Source organism: Ixodes scapularis, unplaced genomic scaffold (genome assembly GCF_016920785.2).
Source record: "Ixodes scapularis isolate PalLabHiFi unplaced genomic scaffold, ASM1692078v2 PGA_scaffold2__306_contigs__length_199485367, whole genome shotgun sequence".
Classification (NCBI taxonomy): Eukaryota; Metazoa; Arthropoda; class Arachnida; order Ixodida; family Ixodidae; genus Ixodes; species Ixodes scapularis.
The window spans coordinates 62,979,087-62,995,941 of NW_024609857.1; the positions used below are offsets into that span (position 1 = coordinate 62,979,087).

Consider the following 16,855-nt stretch of genomic DNA (forward strand, 5'->3'; position numbering starts at 1 on the left):
CTGCGTTGGCGTGCGGCACAAACTGGGCTCAGCTTATTTAGAGAACAAATGTTGCGTCGGCATACGTCCAGGACTTGGATCCAATCGTACACTTTGTGCCCGAGAAATGTTGCACAACGAAGTTTCGTGAAGGGTCTTTTTACATTTTGAAAAATTTGTGAATTGAGCTAGCGCAAATAGAGTAATTCACGAGGGGCTCGAGTGCCACATCCTAACGAGCCATGGGTCACGTCCTTTGAGACCCCCCTCTGAAGTCTTAACCGGGAACAAACTGGACAGTTTTTCGGACGAACCGGAAAGTTCCAAGTTACCTTTGACTTCAGGTTTGACTAGAGTCTCCGGTGGGAGGGCTTCTACCGTGGTCTGTCCTTGCAGTATCCGGTTCGCCGAGTCTTCGAGCCCCAGAAGCTTGGCTCTCTGGGCTAGGGACTTGCCCTTGGCCTCCTTGTAAGGAGCAAACTGGGAAGAAATGGCAATGGCACTCTTGCAGGCAACAACGTCTCAGTTGTCGCTGCGTCCAAGGTAACAATTCACTCGTTCTCGCACGAGTTGAAACATAGTATGGGACACTTCGGAGCCTGAGCTGGACTTTCGGTTTTGTTTGCATTTACAAGGCTGAAGGCACGAGCTCCTTTAAGAAATCGTTGACTTTAACGCGGCAAAAAGGGAAGCATGCAAGCGACTTGGCTAGAAAAAGCCGCTGTCAAAACACGCGAGATGTGGAAAAAAAACAAAACACGGCACAAGATTTTTATGTTATTTGTTCTCAACTCAATGTTCACGCGAAAGCGTTTTCTAGTACTGCCTGGAAGATTCCAAGAACACCCTACATACGGGTTGTTTCAGTTAACTTGTTCTGAGACTTAAAGCCGATGCATGCCACACGCGTCGAACCACCACAGTTTTGCTCACAATAATATTGCACAATTAAGTCAAAATATGTTTAGCGACGTGCCAAACTGGCACATCCCACAGTGTTGTTTCCATCAGGGAAGCCCTTGCGTGTCCAATTTTTTCCAGCTTTAAAGAAGGTGCGCGAGATCCAAGGAACTCGTGACTATCTGCTAGCAAACTGCAGTGTTAGTGCCCTTCGTCATGTGGAATGCATGAAAAAGACTCAATAGATTGTTTCTCCACGCACTCATAAACATTGGGGTTGGAAGGTTTGCATGCAAATTATTATTTAAGAAGTTGGCTACTTAGTCTGTTAACTGGCCAGCTTGGCACATCACCAGCGTAATCTTGACTTGCTTAATAGGACTGGACATTTGTTGAGAACATATAGCATGCGACAGCATTTTTTAAAGTCTTGGCACAGGTTAGCTGAAATGCCTCAAATATCCTGTGAGAAAAACTACATAAAGCAAATATGCTGGACAGACAGCTGGCACCAGAAAGTTCACTGGTGAACAGAAAAAGAGGAAATAATTAAGTTATTGTCGTATTTGTTAAAAATAGGTGCAGCCTTCGAAGAAAAAAAAACAGCAAAAATATTTTATTGCAAGGAACAGAGTGCCAATCACTGCAATTTCTAAAGAAATCTAGCAAATGTCAATGCACCGACAACGATGTATCTCAAAAGTTCCATCCGTACAAAGATTCGGAGCATGAAGATGTCAGTTTGGCATCTGAGAATGGGCAGAGTTTTCTGATAAAACAACTTCCGTGTTTATTCATCGGCTGCATTGCAGTTTCCATAAGCCCAAGTGACTGTTCCCGACGTGAACTCTGGAAATTACAGGTGCAGCTTCCCCTTTTAGAAGGTTTATTTTCGAGAAAATACAGTACGATATCTGCGATCATTACGAGTTGACTTGGTGGTAGTTCACCATTGCCATACTTCCTAAAGGATTGCCAATGTGGTCGGTGATATCCTTCCCAAAGGGATCTTCCGTACAACTCAGATACCCAGGTCTGTTGTGACTGTGCTGCACTTCGTTTCAGCTTAAGTCCAGGCGCAGCCGAAGCTACGAGCCAATGGGACCAATCAAGCAGCATCAAAAGAGCGAGTCACTGGGTCTTTCTTGTTTATGATTGGTTCAACGACGGTAGAACACATACAGAAACATAATGGACACCATAATGGTGGGTTTTGGCGCTGTTGATTGGTTCCATCAGCTTGTAGCGTCGGCTGCATCTGGGCTGAAGGTAAAACAAAACATAAAAGGCCGGAAAAAAAAAATTACTTTTTTTAGCTCTTTGAAAGAATATATACAGTAAAACCTCGTTATAACAAAGTTGAAGGAGCGGTCATAATTATTTCGTTATAACCATTAGTTTGTTATAGCCAATGTCCATTTCTTCCCACTATTAGCAAGCAAGGGGAATTATGATTGCTTTGTTATATCCATTAGTTTGTTATATCCCGTTTTGTTATAACGAGGTTTTACTGTATTGAGAAACGTAACTACTGCTACGCGTTATTCGGAATTTAGCATAAGTATGTTCCCCTTTACTGTCTTAAAGAATAACAAGTACATTATTACATTACAGAAAAAGTAACGTGTTACCGGCAACTCTGTTTCTTGTAACGCGTCGCCACCACCACTGGTAGCAAGCCACCGACAAGCGCTTGGCCGGTGCTTTGTGCGCAAACACCGTAGCAACAAAATCTGGGTGGCCTCGATCAGACGACAGTTTGCCTGCATATAAGCGAGCCTCGGGACGGAGATTGCAATGAAAGCCACACTTGCCTCCAAGGAAGTGCTTCCCACACAAGCGGTCGTCTGCACGAGGCGACCATTATTTTCGATCCATGAGTATTATCCTTCTGCGCCTTTCAGAGTTTGCCGGGAACTTGTGGAAACTCACTCTGCCACTTTTGCTGGAGCTTTCGGTGCAATTAACGGCTACACAGCTTTGCGACATGCTGAAATGCTATGGCCATGCAAAACGCGCACAATTTTGCGCACAACACCCGGCTCCGGCACGATCGCAGCGCCGCCGCAGCTCCACGACGTCAGGCCCGCGTGTCGGTCTATAGGAAGGTTCCGCCGGTTGGCCTAACTGCCAAACTTGGCATTCCTCTCCTTCACACAGGATGTTCCATATCAGCAAGTTGCGTATATCCCTTGGAAGGTGTGAAAATGCGACAGAGGATGTCCACAGGAAAGTGGACGACATTGAATTGTTTTTCCTGCAGCGTTTGTGCAGCACCAACCAGAAGATCTCGGACTTCTTCCATTAGGTGTACAGTATTTTGAATCATGCGAGCGGTGCCCGTGTCACTATCAACGTCAAGTCGTTCCTGCTAGAGCGTTTGTGCTGGACATTTTCTTACAGTAAATAAGTAGTAGTGCTCAATCACGTGTAACTTTTTTTTTTTTTTTTCGGATAAATCTGAGCGTTTGGATATTTCTATAGCAAAGGTATGTTATTTTTACCAAGATTTAAATACAGTTTAAGAGTTTTTCTGTATACTGATATTCCAGAATAACAAATGCTTTTCGCGAGGCCGATGAAATTTGTTATATCGAGATTTGACTGTACTGTCAAGAAGTGACACACTATAGCAGCTGTAGTCCTAACCATCCACTGGAGAAAAACGCGAGAAACCAATGAAGAGAAACAGAAATCCCTCTCGACATTCTACAGAAAATGCTCCCAGTTGCATGCAGCACTGTACGAACAATGAGAATGACATTTCTTCACAGTTTCAGCTCGGGGTGAGAGGTGCGTAACGCTTATACGCACAATGTGGTCCAGTTCTTCCAAGCTCTTGGCACTGATGATGAGCTTCTTGACCGTCGCATCTCCCTTCTTCTCCTTTGCCAGATGCGCCAGCATGGTCTGCGCTTTCTTCTTGACTGAACTACATGAGCAAAGAAACAGAAAAACAAACTTCAGTTCCCGCACCCATAGGTTCTCAAACTGGGTCAGTAGGGTACCCTCATGGGTTTCCCCAAGCCACTCATTGAAGCATAACTACGAGTTAAAAGCTCCTCAGTGCATCCATCATTGTTTACAAGATGGGTAGCTCCTGCACTGCTTTACTGGATCAACGCCGAGACCGGGAGAGGTTCCTCGTCTATCACTCAAGACAAATATAAGGTGTCCCAAGTCACCAGGCTCTCGCTAAAATGGACCGTAAAAATCGACGCCTGCACGTAGCAATCTAAGCTTTTCATCAAAAGTGTATTTCACAGGTTTTTCTTTTTTTTCTTTAATTACAAAGCATAGCTCTTTTTCTGTAACAAAAAAACAACAATAGGGCCAAAAAACTCGCCAGGGTCAACGGCGAATGGCGACGCAGACGGCCAAGTAGAGTAGCGGCGTGCGTTTGGCGCACATGTTGATAGATGGCGTCGGGTTACTAGCGATTTCATGAAACTAGCGAGCTGCGGCTTGAGCGTACTGAGTTGCAAAAACGGTTTTCTCAAAAATCCAATTGCTCCCGTTTTTTTTTTTTTACTTTTTTATAGTTTAGCATGTAGACCAAGGTCATACTTTATGCAAATATAGATTATTATCAGCTTCAAAATAGCATGAACGCCCAGGTTTTCTCGCTGTTAGATGCGAGAAAGGCGGGCGCGTGCGTACCCGATTGCTAGCTTGCTGCACATCCGTGACGTCACGCTTGGGTGGCGGGGATAACTGGGGAAAAACTAGGGAGAGCGATGTTTCGGTTTCGGCAGCAAACAAAATATCCCTTTTTGAATTAACTAGAGTGAATATGGGAAAACGAGATAGCATTTCGGAATCAGGAAGCCATCCGTAATCAGATGATGCCTTTGGATTAGGTAGCCCGGAAAATCGGCGGAGTTCCCCTTTACAGTAACACGGATAATTGAAAGCATTTGGCACCACGCACAGCAGGCTCTGGTAGGTCTGCTGGATGTTCTGCAGTTCATCTGCTTGCAGACCTCCCGTCTGCTCCCGCCTGTAGCGGGCTATGAAGGGGATTGTGCAGTCCTTCTGCAGCATGTCCACCACGTTGCGAACGACATCTACACGAGCGTTGACGGTTGCCGAAACTGCTAGGTCCACCTTCCAGCCGTAGCGCGCCTCCCATTCTGCGTCGACATCGATGACTTCGTCAGAGGATGGCAGACCCTGAAAGATGTGCAACAGTGACGGGCCGGCCGTCGCCTTCGGTTACTTCAACTAGGGCGCCTGACATGCGTTTCAGACTGGTGCGTTTGCCGCATCCCAATTTTTGTACATTTGATTTTTGTCCAGTGATTTCCACTCGGTCACACATACAATCTCAATTCAACACTAGAAAGACAGCCCTGACGCAGCATTGTTTCGGAGCAAGTCGGAAACCAAATGGGTCGCCGTACTAACGCGAGACAGGACGATAGATGCTGCGTCGGCGATTTTACGTTTTGCAAAACTTTTGAGCAACCTTTTGGCGAAAACTTGGAAAACATTTAGAATGAAGTACAGACACACACAAATATAACATTTGGCATGGGCTGAAGCATGGGTTCTCAAACTGTGTTCCTAGGAACCCTAGGGTCCCCAGAGCACTCTTGTGAGTTCCCTAAAGTTTTCTTGACTGTCCCTGTCCTCTAAGTAGACACTTCTTCAAGACTAAACACTATTTTTGCAGATCTGAGAAACTAATTGACACTTAACTATTAGTCAGACACTAGTATGTGCATTATTGTTTACAAGGTCTCCTGCACTCATCTAATGAAGAAATGATGAGACCATTCAGGGCAGATAGGGGTTTCTTGAAATAAAGGAGTTTAAGAATTCCTGGGCTGGAGCACTGCACGTCATCCACATTACTGTGACATTACAGCAAAAACTGTTGACCTGTGGCCTTTCATTGCTGTGTATGTTCCTAAAAATAGTGATATGTAAAACACTCGTTCACTCACGATCGCAGCCTTGCTGGAAGCATCCTCTTGCTTTATCTTCTTGGAAGGCCCGGCAGCTGAGTCGTCAGCACCCCTCTTTCCAAGAAACGAGACTTTTTGGTCGCCCTGCATCTAAAGAGTTTTTACTGTTTTGTTGGACAACTCTTTTAAAGTATAGAAAGGACTACACTAAGAGTTTATACAGGCCTCAGTCAGAGTGCAAGCAGGATAATGGCAACAAAAAAAATAGCTGAAAAATTCCAAGCAAAACTATGCAAATATATCTAGAATTTTTTCATTATGAGTAGAATACTTTTGACATTTCATCCACATTCAATATTTCAAGTTGGATCTTTAGCCACTTTTTTCATTATATACCGTATTTGCACAAATCTAGGTTGACCCATTTTTCAATTTTTAAAAATCTGAAGTGTTAGGGGGAGGGGGGGATCGACTTATAATTAAATTAAAGCATTCCACCGCCGATGAAAACTAAAAAATTGCGATACCAAGAACCGTAGGTACACTGTGTAGGGGACTAGGAGGTCGTATGAATTGTGAAAGAGGTCTAGGACATGTATATAAGGCAATGGTTGTTCAATAAATTTCCAGCTGTGTTACACACTTCATTGTTCTGTCCATTTTTTTATTGTTCCAACATCTCAAGGTTACTATGGATGTCACTCACCAGCCTGCCTGCGTTTTTTACCTTTCTTCATCAAGAACATCACGGCTTGTGACGAGTTCAGCCTGTAGCATTGCGGTATGCTGTGCGCTCATTTTACAAATACTTTTTTTTTATTTGTGCAAACAAGTATAATTGATAGTGATTCGCAAATGAACCCAAATGTATGGCGGTGAACAGCGCACGGTGCACCCGACTCCCGGGAACGGCGGCACTTCTTGCAGGAGCCACTCTGGAGGCCGCTGGAACAGCCTCAAAGCTCACTAGCTGCGGCTTCTTTTCGCAGTTTTTCTAACGAGTCATAGTAGTATGTCGTTTGATTGAGTGTCGATATCATGCTGGAGCGCTAACTATGTTTTTTGTATTGACACACGTGATCTAGGCAGTTTAGGTTTTCGGTGCTTGTTTACGGCCATTCTTCGCCCAGAAGCAACCAACAACTGCGCTGTAGGATGCAAGTTCGACCCGTCAAAGCGGGTGAGGCTCCAGTGGAGTCTGCAATGGCGTGGGAACTTAAACTGTGACAGCAAACGAAGAGGCTTCCGCAGGCCAGTCTGGATAGGCATGGATGCATTCCGGAGTTTGAGGTCAGGCTTGCAACGTACGCCACAAAAGTGCGCAATCGGTCCTTGCTCCTGACATGCAATGCGATTGCCGAGCAAGTGCAGAAGATGCGGTTGATGCTGTCATTTGCAAAGTGTGAGATTTCGTTGGACGATGCCGACAATGTACTTCAGAACGTAGCAGTGATGACGACGGGACTGGCACCACCAGTGCGGACGAGTCATAGTCTAGTCGCGAACGGAGTGAGAACAACTAAGCAGCTTCATTTGTCTTGCCCCCGGCGTGAACTTCCTAGTTTTGATAACACCTGGGCATATCATGCACTTTGTGCGTGCATGCACAAACTGCATGAGCGAAGGCATCGATCGTATGTTGGAGGCTGGGTTTTCGAAAAAGATACTTTGCCGTTCTTACATGTTTGCAGTAAAATGTGCATCTAAAGATTTTTTTTTCTGATGTGCAATGTAAGGTGGGGGGTCGAATTACAATAAAGTCGACTTACACTCGTGTAAATATGGTATGTGCATGTTCAATTCAATTTTAGAAATTGTTCTACACACAGTTTCTATTTGGTGCACACTATTAAAAAATAATTATATTTGCCAGCCCCTACAAAAACAGATTTCCAGCCCCTTTTGGACAAGCCTAGCAAAACTATTGCACATACAATACCTACAAAAAATTTTACACACAGAGCCAACAAAATTATCAAAATCTGGTGGCCAAAACACTGCCCACCAACGGTGTGCATAGGACTTGTGTTGGTTGATTTTTTTATATCTGTCATTTCCTACATAAGCAGCCCAAAAAAAAACACCTATGTTAAAATAAGAGCCCATAAAGCGAACAAAGACGCTCGTATTAATGTGCAAAACAAAGCTCAGTACTGAATAGAAATTTTTAGTGCAGTATGAATACCGTAAAGTTCCAAAAGAACGCCCACCCAAATGAAGAGATAAATGGCAAAAAACATGGGGTGGGCTATCTTTGGGGAAGCCACAGCAAAACTTTATAAAAAATTAATGATAAACACTCTGACACTGGCTACAAACCACGTGACGTGGGAACTGATACCGCAGATCGTGGACACTGCTAATTTGCGTTTCACAATGCGATAAACTGGTGGGAATTTGCTACAAACTCCTGTGCCACGGGAAAGGATACCGCAGGTTGCGGACGCAGCAGATTCGCGTTTCATGGTGCGAAAGACCCGCGGAAACCCGCCGAGAACTCGCATCTCACGGGAACGAATACCTCAAATCGTGGACACAGCAGATTCAAGTTTTATAGTGGAATGAACACGTAGGAACCCACTACAGACTTGCCTGTCACAGGAACTGATATTGCGCGCGTGGACAAAAACGAAGGAATTTGCAGCACACTTATGTCCTGGTAACGGATACCGCAGATTACCGACAAACCAGATTCGCATTTCACGGTACAACATACATGCGGAAACAACTTGCGTGTTACGGAAGCCGATATCGCGCATGCACATAGCGGACAAAAACGCGGTTCAGCAAACTGCGTGGCGGTTGATGCGATTCCCACCACACGTTGCGTGATGTCCAATGGGAATCGGGGGTGGGCAATGTTTCCGAATTTTTATGTTACAGATATTTAGCCAGAAAAACGGGATGGGCGATCTTTCGGGTGCGGGCGTTCTCATGGAACTTTACGGTAGGTAATTTTTTTTTCTAACAAAGTAGTAAGCACCTAGAGAGAATGCAGGATGAAGTGTCATCTCACTATCTGTTAAACAACCAAAATTTGTACGCATTCAACACAATAAGAGCCAACGTTTTAGTACCAACACTGAATCTGGCAGAATACTTCACGAGGGATGGTTGGGAAGCTTCATGGCAGGGCATTTTTTTTTCCTCCCCACCGCCTACCAGTAGAGCTTAACATAGTCCTTTGTGCATGCCAGCAAGGCACTTTCGACACAGAAGTGTTGAAGGAACAAAAGTATTCTACAAAGAATTAGTAGTACCTCAGAAGATGGTTAGCCGCAGAAGGCAATGAGATGGCTCACCGTGTCGGGATTCATTTCCAAAGGGATGTCGGGCCCACTCATTGCTGGCTTTTCCTTCTTGGGCCGCTTGGCGGCAGGAGCGTTGGCGCGACGTTTCGTGACCGGAACCTTGACAGCGACACGAGAAGAATCATCAAGGACAACGGTAGGCTCTATGCAGGTTACATCTGGAACCAACTTGCGCTTGCGGATGCCCTTCGTACGTGCTGGCGCCAGAGGCTTTGAGTTCTGTTGGGTTACCTGCGAAATAGAAAGGTTACACTGAATTACACGACTGCATTCAGAGACATTCTCTAAAACTGTTTAGATTTTTAAAAAAAATATTGGAATGCACAAAGTGATCTAGATCTAGAAGCCATTGGCCTTGTAAGACACAAAATTTGACAAAAGTGTCTTTCTCCCGAAGGTAAAATGCAAAGGCAGGTCCACTGTGAAATGATGCCATGAGGCGAGCGAAAATGCTCGTGAAGACCGTGAGTGATAAATTACTAGATACCATTCCATGATGTCTTTTTGCAGCGGCAGATGCTATTCATCTGCAAAGAGCATGTATCATTGCAGTTTCCCAGACACCGACAAATGTTTGGCAGGCCCGATGAGCATGCCGCAACCTCGGCTATATAACAATGGTGGCAAGCGACATTTTCTGAGCTCCACTCGTTGGAATTTAATCTGAGGTCAATCATCGCCAGGCTGGAACAAAGCAGTTGGGAAAATTCTATAAGAAAAATAAAGCCGAGACCAGAATATTTAAATGTGGACATTTGCTATAATCAAGACTTCTACGAGCATTGTGTCAGTGTAGACACGATGACCGCAGTTGTGTTTTCCTCAAACAACATGCACAGTGTCCCTCCAAAGCCGCGGATAAATAGATGCGACCAAAGCATTCAATCAAGATATGACAATTGTGATTGGGTAGAAGGGGGAGGAGCAGAGGGACTGGGCACATGTGATTGGTTCCCTCTCAATTCAATGCGCTACTGTTGAATCAATCTAAGCGTAGCTCAGATTGAGAGGGCAAAGTAAAGCTGAGTGGTCACCTTTATCTGCTTACCGATACTTTAAACAAAGTGACCAATGAACCAGAATTCGTAGCATTGAATAACATGGATGAAGCGCTTTAAAAACAAATGGAATTCATTGACGTGCCTTGCTCACAAGACTATCGGCGCAGCTAACGCATATCTTTACATTGCAAATATTTCATGAGTACTAACTGGGTTCCCAACAATTCACAACCTCATTCCTCCTCCCCACCCCTCTTCCCCCCAAGAAAAACAATAGGAGATGGCCCCTTTTGTGGGCTATGCCCGTGTTGATGCTGCGCATCTCTGTTGACATATGAGGCTAGGTCGGAGCCACTTTTTTAGGTTTTCGACAGTTCATGCAGGCATTGAGTGACCCGCAGTAACTCTTGGTAACCAGGAGAAGCATGCATACCATTCGGTCATGACTGTCATTGCCCTTGGTTACATCTAACATGCAGCCAAATATTTCCACAGCAAGCCAGAATGATGCTCAGTCGACACTGTTTGGTAAACAACCATCCTTGGCTGCAGTGGCACTTTGGTTCAGCAATATGGCAACAGCCTTCCCAGAATTCAATTTTTCTAAGGTTTGTGCAAGCTATGTACAGGGTGTCCCCCCAAAAAGTATTTAGTCTTTATTTTTAATTGCTAAAATTAACTATGCATTATCAAATGCTCAGTGTTCATCCAAATGTACAGTTAACAGTTCAAACTGGATGTCAAAGTTTATGAATGAACCGTTACCTTCTTCAAAAGTTATAAGCGATTTTCAGAAATTTTTAATGGTAACATGGTGGACGACAAAGCCCACGAATACATAGGGCTGAACGGCATGAAGTTCCAAGAACGGGACACCATTTCCCCACTGAAAGTTTTAGAAAATGATTTAACTTTTGAATAAGATAACAGTTTGTTCTGAAGCTCGCATCTGGATCGGACCGCTAGAGCTACATTTGGGTACACTGAGCATTCAAGGGGTGAGGGACAAAAGTTGCACCATACAAGGATTCTACAAACCCCTCATAGGCAGCTTAACATATGGCATGAACACTTGGGTCTTGGGATTTGGAAGAAACGCTTTCCACGCAGTGACATACTGTTGAGACCGGTTATAACGAAGTCAATGGGAATCGGAAATCACTTCGCTATATTCGCTATTTCGTTATAAACGACTTCGGTTATAACGAAGTGCAAAAGGTAAGGGGAAATCGTGATCGCTTCACTGTAGCCGCTATATCGTTATAACCGACTTCGTTATAACCGGTCTCGACAGTATATGTATTGCCAAAGAGAGTGACAAGTGATTAAAAATCAATGTTTGACGAAATGCCTGCAAACAATTAGAAGAAATGAAGTTAATTAACTGTCTGGCAACCCTCACACCGTAGAGCATTTGTTGCAGAACACAGATCCGGGAGTCAGTGACGTTCCAAGTAGGGTATTTTCCCTTTTCATGCCTCGAATCTTTTTTGGCTCCTAGTTAGAAAAAAAATCTTCAAACACGGGCAAGGAAATTTCAATATTTGACAGGAAGTATGAAAAAATACTTAAATTAATAAAATACCTCGAATTAAAATACTGGAATGACAAGCCATACGTCTTCAGTGGATAAATTTTGCCTCTACATTTCATCTCCCATGGCATGTTTTAATATTTCTCACTCTCTCTAAAGGTGTTTGTCGAAATAGTTAACTTCAATTCCTGAATGTGCTGAATGTAAGTGTTATTTCATATGTTTTCTTAACATCTTACTAAAGATGAGAGAGTAGTTAGTGGTTCAAGTGAAATAGCGGTTCTTTATAGCTTCCAGAGTGCAAGGGAAAGCCACAAAATATCACAGTGTTGGAGCTAGGAATGGCACTGAGCTAACACTTTGATATTCACATGTCCCTAATTTTGCCTTTAGTACATTTTAGAAGTCACTGTTTATTTTTCTAATTTTTGTCTCGTCACTTAAATTTACATAACTGTATAGTCGATGGCAGGTTAAAGATGCTCTGCCTCCAGCACAAGCATTCTGCCTTTGAACACACTTTAGCACACACATAGTCAAAGCCCGGTGGAAGTCAACAAGTATGTGATGAAAGTGGGTGTTCAACTGCACTTTTAACCTGTTACCAACCATAAACATGTAATTTCATGGAGTGCTGATTTGTTAATCTTTGCAAAGTGACCAACATATGTGCAAGATGTCACCGTCAACTCAAGGTAAACCATCAAGCTACAGTGAAAACAAAAATGCTTAGGCTTTCACCAAAACTGTGGATCTGGAGAATCGCATTTCCACTGAGTTATGAGATCAAAGGGGCCATGAAATGATTTTCCAATTTATGTTAAAGGCCTGCACGGGGAAATATTTAGGAGCCTGGCCCGACCCAGCCCTCTGTCTCTTGGGCCTGAGTCTGCCCGCGTCCCGCTAGCCATATCCAACAGCCGACCCGGCCCGGCCCGTCGCTAATTTTCACGGGCCCGCTGAGGCTTGCTCTATATTCACCCAGTATGAATAGCTTACAAATTACGCGACATGGCAGCTCACTCGCCACTGCTCCACATGTTGACTATGGTACCTGATAGTCAGTGCAGTAAGCATCTTTTTTCTAATGCATCAGCATTAGTGCCAGCTGGTAAATGCACTGACTTTGGACTGGTTCGGAGTACACCTATCCAATGTCCGCAACGCTGCCACAGGATGGCACCACAGCCCCACAGGCCGTGAAAACTGACTAGGAAATGCCTTCTGCAAGGAGGCTTTCCGACTGGTCCGAGGATAAGCGCGGCCCTTCCAGCAACATCCTGCCCATGGACTGCTTCCAGCAAGGGCACTGTTACCGGCACAAAATTAATAAAAAGACGGCACCACAATGCGCACATGAAGATACAATAAAGAATGAGAACAATAATTTAGCCTTTTCTATCTCACATCTTTTTATACATTTTATGCCCCTTGAGACTGCAACCAATCCCCAATCTGGCTCCTTAGCTACAGTGCCTGGAACACATCTCTGGCTGGGGTGTTAAGCATCCTATTCCGCCCATGCATCCAAAGTGGTGCCCCAAAGACAACAAATGACGTCACAAAAACCGAAGTGTCATGCATGCTGTCGGTGTTGCAATCTTGGCAGTGGGTCGTACAAGTCCTGACAAAAAAGCACAAGCGAACGCGAGCATCGCTGTTGTCGCGGTGTCCCAACTCCTGGCTGCCAAAGCTTCTGTGGACCCTCAGGCTGGAGAACAGCCTGCGGCAGAACAGGCGCCTGCCACATCCGCCACCGATGATGCGATGCTGCCGGCGACAGCACGACACTTCTACGACATCGTCAGGAGGAAATTGAGGGACCGCATTTTAGAATGTGGTAAACACAAGAGTCGGAGAATGAATCATTCCGTGCACCATTCCTCAGCTAAAAAGTTTGGAGATCCTGCTTCATACCCATGTTTCAACAAAAAAAAAAAAAAAAAAAAAAAAAAAAAAGAAGAAGACGGTTGTTGGTGGTAAGAAAAACATGCTTTTCGTAAAATACTGAAAAAAATATTAGACATTGGAGAAAATAGGATATCTGCATTAAGTTTTTATTTAAACACTTTATGTTCACGTTCCACCCATTGAAAAGCATGGCAAAAGAGCCAAAGCACGCACCTGATCTCTCAACACTGCCGTCTCCTTCCGTCCATCTGCTATTAGCCCCGAGAAGTTTGCGTGGAGCCCCGACAAGTTCGCGTGGCGCCCCCTTACGGCGAACCGGGGTGACGTCACGGCAAGGAGAGAATTTTTCCCCGACTCGGCCCGCTTGCCCTGTGGAGGCTGTGACGACGCTAGCTGTCGGCGCGCTCGTTTCTATTGAATTTTTTTTTGGCGTGTTTTTCGTAGGAAGTGTAAATTTTTATATGTGCCTTTATTGAGGTATGGCCTGTAGCTACAGGCGAAACTTCAACCAACATTTTAAGCATGGTTGACAGGGCAGGCAACGCATGAATCACAGCTGGTATATGAAAATAAAAAAATATGGCCACAATTGCAGGAGCATCACTATAGATTAACATCTCACACAATAAATGCTGCTGATGGTATGAATGAATTGGCAGGTTATGTATACTATTTTTTTTTTGTATCTCTGTTTTTAAACAAGATCGCCGAAGCAGAAAAGCTGCATGCAGCTCGAGCAACATGCTAAACACAGTCTGGGCCATGGGGAAAGAATCACAAGTAAGACAGCCCAAGTGCAGGGGCAAAGTAAAAAAACAAGGAACATTTATTATATACATTGCTCGCATTTAACCTTTGCTGGATTCGGATAGTAATGGACTACACAGTTGGTATCTGTGGACTTGTTTGTATCAACCCTCAAGTAATGTATAACAAACGTAAGCGAAGGTGTCTAGCTCGTTATTAGTCCTTTAAGCCCTAAAACTGAGATTTTACTTAAATCGAATTGTCCTGAAGCTAAAATACCAGAAGCTTTTCTCACGCAGACTGTCGCTCTTCACAGGTTCCACATTTTCTGCTGCTAGTGCTGCATCTAACACTGGACAGACATTCAAATGCTTGCTTTTACTCCTGTTTTCCTCTGTTGTCAGAGAGTCCAGCTGTACGGAGTTTGGAGGCTGAGGAACCTTTTGCGGACCTGCAGCAGTGTCTCTTTTAATTGGAAATGACAATTCAAACAGCCTTGGGCATTTTCGGAATACCCAAGGCTGGAATAAAGAATGACAGGAAAAAGTATAAACATTCCCTATTACGGCGCTATTGCCGTGCATATTTTGGCAGTTCAATACATATCAAACAGGCAACTGGGGGAAATTCGGCAGTTTTCGCTGCTACCATACAAACTAATTTCCAGTAATTGAGCAGCTTCCAAGAAATATGCCTGCATACGTGTATAAACTATACAATTAATTCACGAAGAAGCTACATTTATGTAAAACAACCCTGTTCCACGAGCACTTCCAGGTTCATCAGACGCTGGGCCTTTAAAACATCTGCGAACCAGCGCATGCAGAGTGGCAGCGCAGAGTCGAGGTCGTGCGCTAATTTGCCGACCACCCAAAGGCCCATGATATAAATGCCACTTCAAATGCCTTGAAAGCGAGATGTAATATCGTCTTAAATCATGCACATGCAAGGAACAGAATTCCAGCGTCTAAAACACTTGTGCCACCGCTCCACCGACCCCTCGCAAGATTGCCTTGTGTCGTGTGGACGGACGGGGAGGTTCATCGGCGGAATTGCCTTCGCCGATAGCTTTCGGGATTTGTAACCTAATTTTAAAGGTAAAAGGGACAAGCAGGCTTATAAAATTTACGGAAGCACGTCAATATCGGCCTAACTCAACGTCTTGCACACCGGATAAACGAAGTCCAGCTCCTCGAAGAGCTTGCGGCACACAACGCCAAACCAGGAAACCGATGGTGGGAAGCGAGCCGATGCGAGATCACGGAGCGGAGTCCTCCCCTTGACGTCACGGTACACCTCACCCAATCCGGGCGTGGCAACCGCAGCGATGCTTGGGTTCGCTCTCGGGGCTAATGGTCGCCATCATCCTCGCAACGAAGTATCTGTTGGATAGCGCTACACTGAGCAGCCGAGCAGATAGAGCTCCGCGGCTCGTGCGCATAAACTCGTGCCTTGCGCCCGTGGCTAGAACGTACCCGGCTCTGAGCCGATTGCCATATTAAACGTCTTGCTCTACCTTGCCATCGTGTCACCGTTCCCTGGCGCAACTTGCAATACCACTTGCAACATGGTGTCAGAAGTGGGATGCCGCCAACGATGGGTCGATTTCAAGAGTTCTTCAGCGGGCACCGCCACGCCAACCAGGGACCCTCACGAAGGTAGGCGACTTTGCTCTCGGGGATCTTCGGCTGCAGCCACACGATAAAGGATGGCGTTCTTTGTCATACAACCGCCGGAAGCATTTTGTTTCTCATCATCGACCGAGTGGCCGAAGTGGAAAAAACGTTTCAAACGTTTTTGCACGTCCTCCGGACTTATCACCAAGCCCGAGCCACACCAAATAGATGCGTTGCTCTACATCATGGGAGACCAAGCGGAAGACATATATGGTACGTTCCAGCTGTCTGCTGAGGAGGCCAAGAAGTTTACAGTCGTCATGGAGCAGTTCGACAAGTATTTTATCCCGCGGCGAAACGTCATCTTTGAACGAGCTCGTTTCAACACGAGAGTTCAACAAGAAGACGAGTCTGCGGAAGATTTTGTCACAATGCTCCACGCACTTTCGAAGCACTGCGACTACGGCGAGCTTCATGAACAGCTCGTCAGAGACCGTCTAGTAGTAGGAATCAAAGATCAGAAGCTCTCAGCAAGACTTCAACTCGACGCCGACCTCACGCTTCAGAAGGCACTTGAAACGGTCTGACAGGTCGAAAGCGTACGTCAGCAGCAAGCTGAGCTCAATCCCGACAAGTCGACTGTCAACAAAGTCGCCGCGGCGAGTCGACAAGGAGCAAACCAAAGACGTTTCGTTAAGACTTCGGGGAAATCTGCTCACGCGAACGACAAACGACCTCACCCAGAAGTGAAGCCGTCTCCAAGCTCGAGCAAGAGCGGCGTTCAGAGACCGTGTCGCTGGTGCGGAAAAAAGCAGCACGGACGCACCCAATGCCCAGCGCGGTCGGAAGTCTGCCGTAATTGTCACAATTGTCTGCCGTAATTGTTATTCGTCTGTTTACAGGTCTCGACGAGTCGATTTCGTTGAAGCACCTGAAACCAACAGCG

At 45.2% G+C, this 16,855-nt stretch overlaps 2 protein-coding genes across 3 annotated transcripts in view; one reads left to right on the top strand and one right to left on the bottom strand.

The window, feature by feature from the left end:
* Positions 1 to 16,855, top strand: part of LOC120835975 — a 387,414-nt gene that overhangs the window by 128,228 nt on the left and 242,331 nt on the right. The gene's annotated exons all lie outside the window — the stretch shown is intronic.
* LOC8035331 (S1 RNA-binding domain-containing protein 1) overlaps positions 1 to 16,855 on the bottom strand; it is a 70,636-nt gene that overhangs the window by 44,002 nt on the left and 9,779 nt on the right. For both annotated transcript variants that reach the window (XM_029992299.4, XM_029992301.4), the window contains exons 2-6: positions 9,092 to 9,331; positions 5,829 to 5,939; positions 4,811 to 5,052; positions 3,694 to 3,811; positions 312 to 459 (exon numbers count right to left, since the gene is read on the bottom strand). In XM_029992299.4, the coding sequence (XP_029848159.2) occupies positions 312 to 459; positions 3,694 to 3,811; positions 4,811 to 5,052; positions 5,829 to 5,939; positions 9,092 to 9,331 (859 nt within the window). The remainder of the gene's footprint in view (positions 1 to 311; positions 460 to 3,693; positions 3,812 to 4,810; positions 5,053 to 5,828; positions 5,940 to 9,091; positions 9,332 to 16,855) is intronic.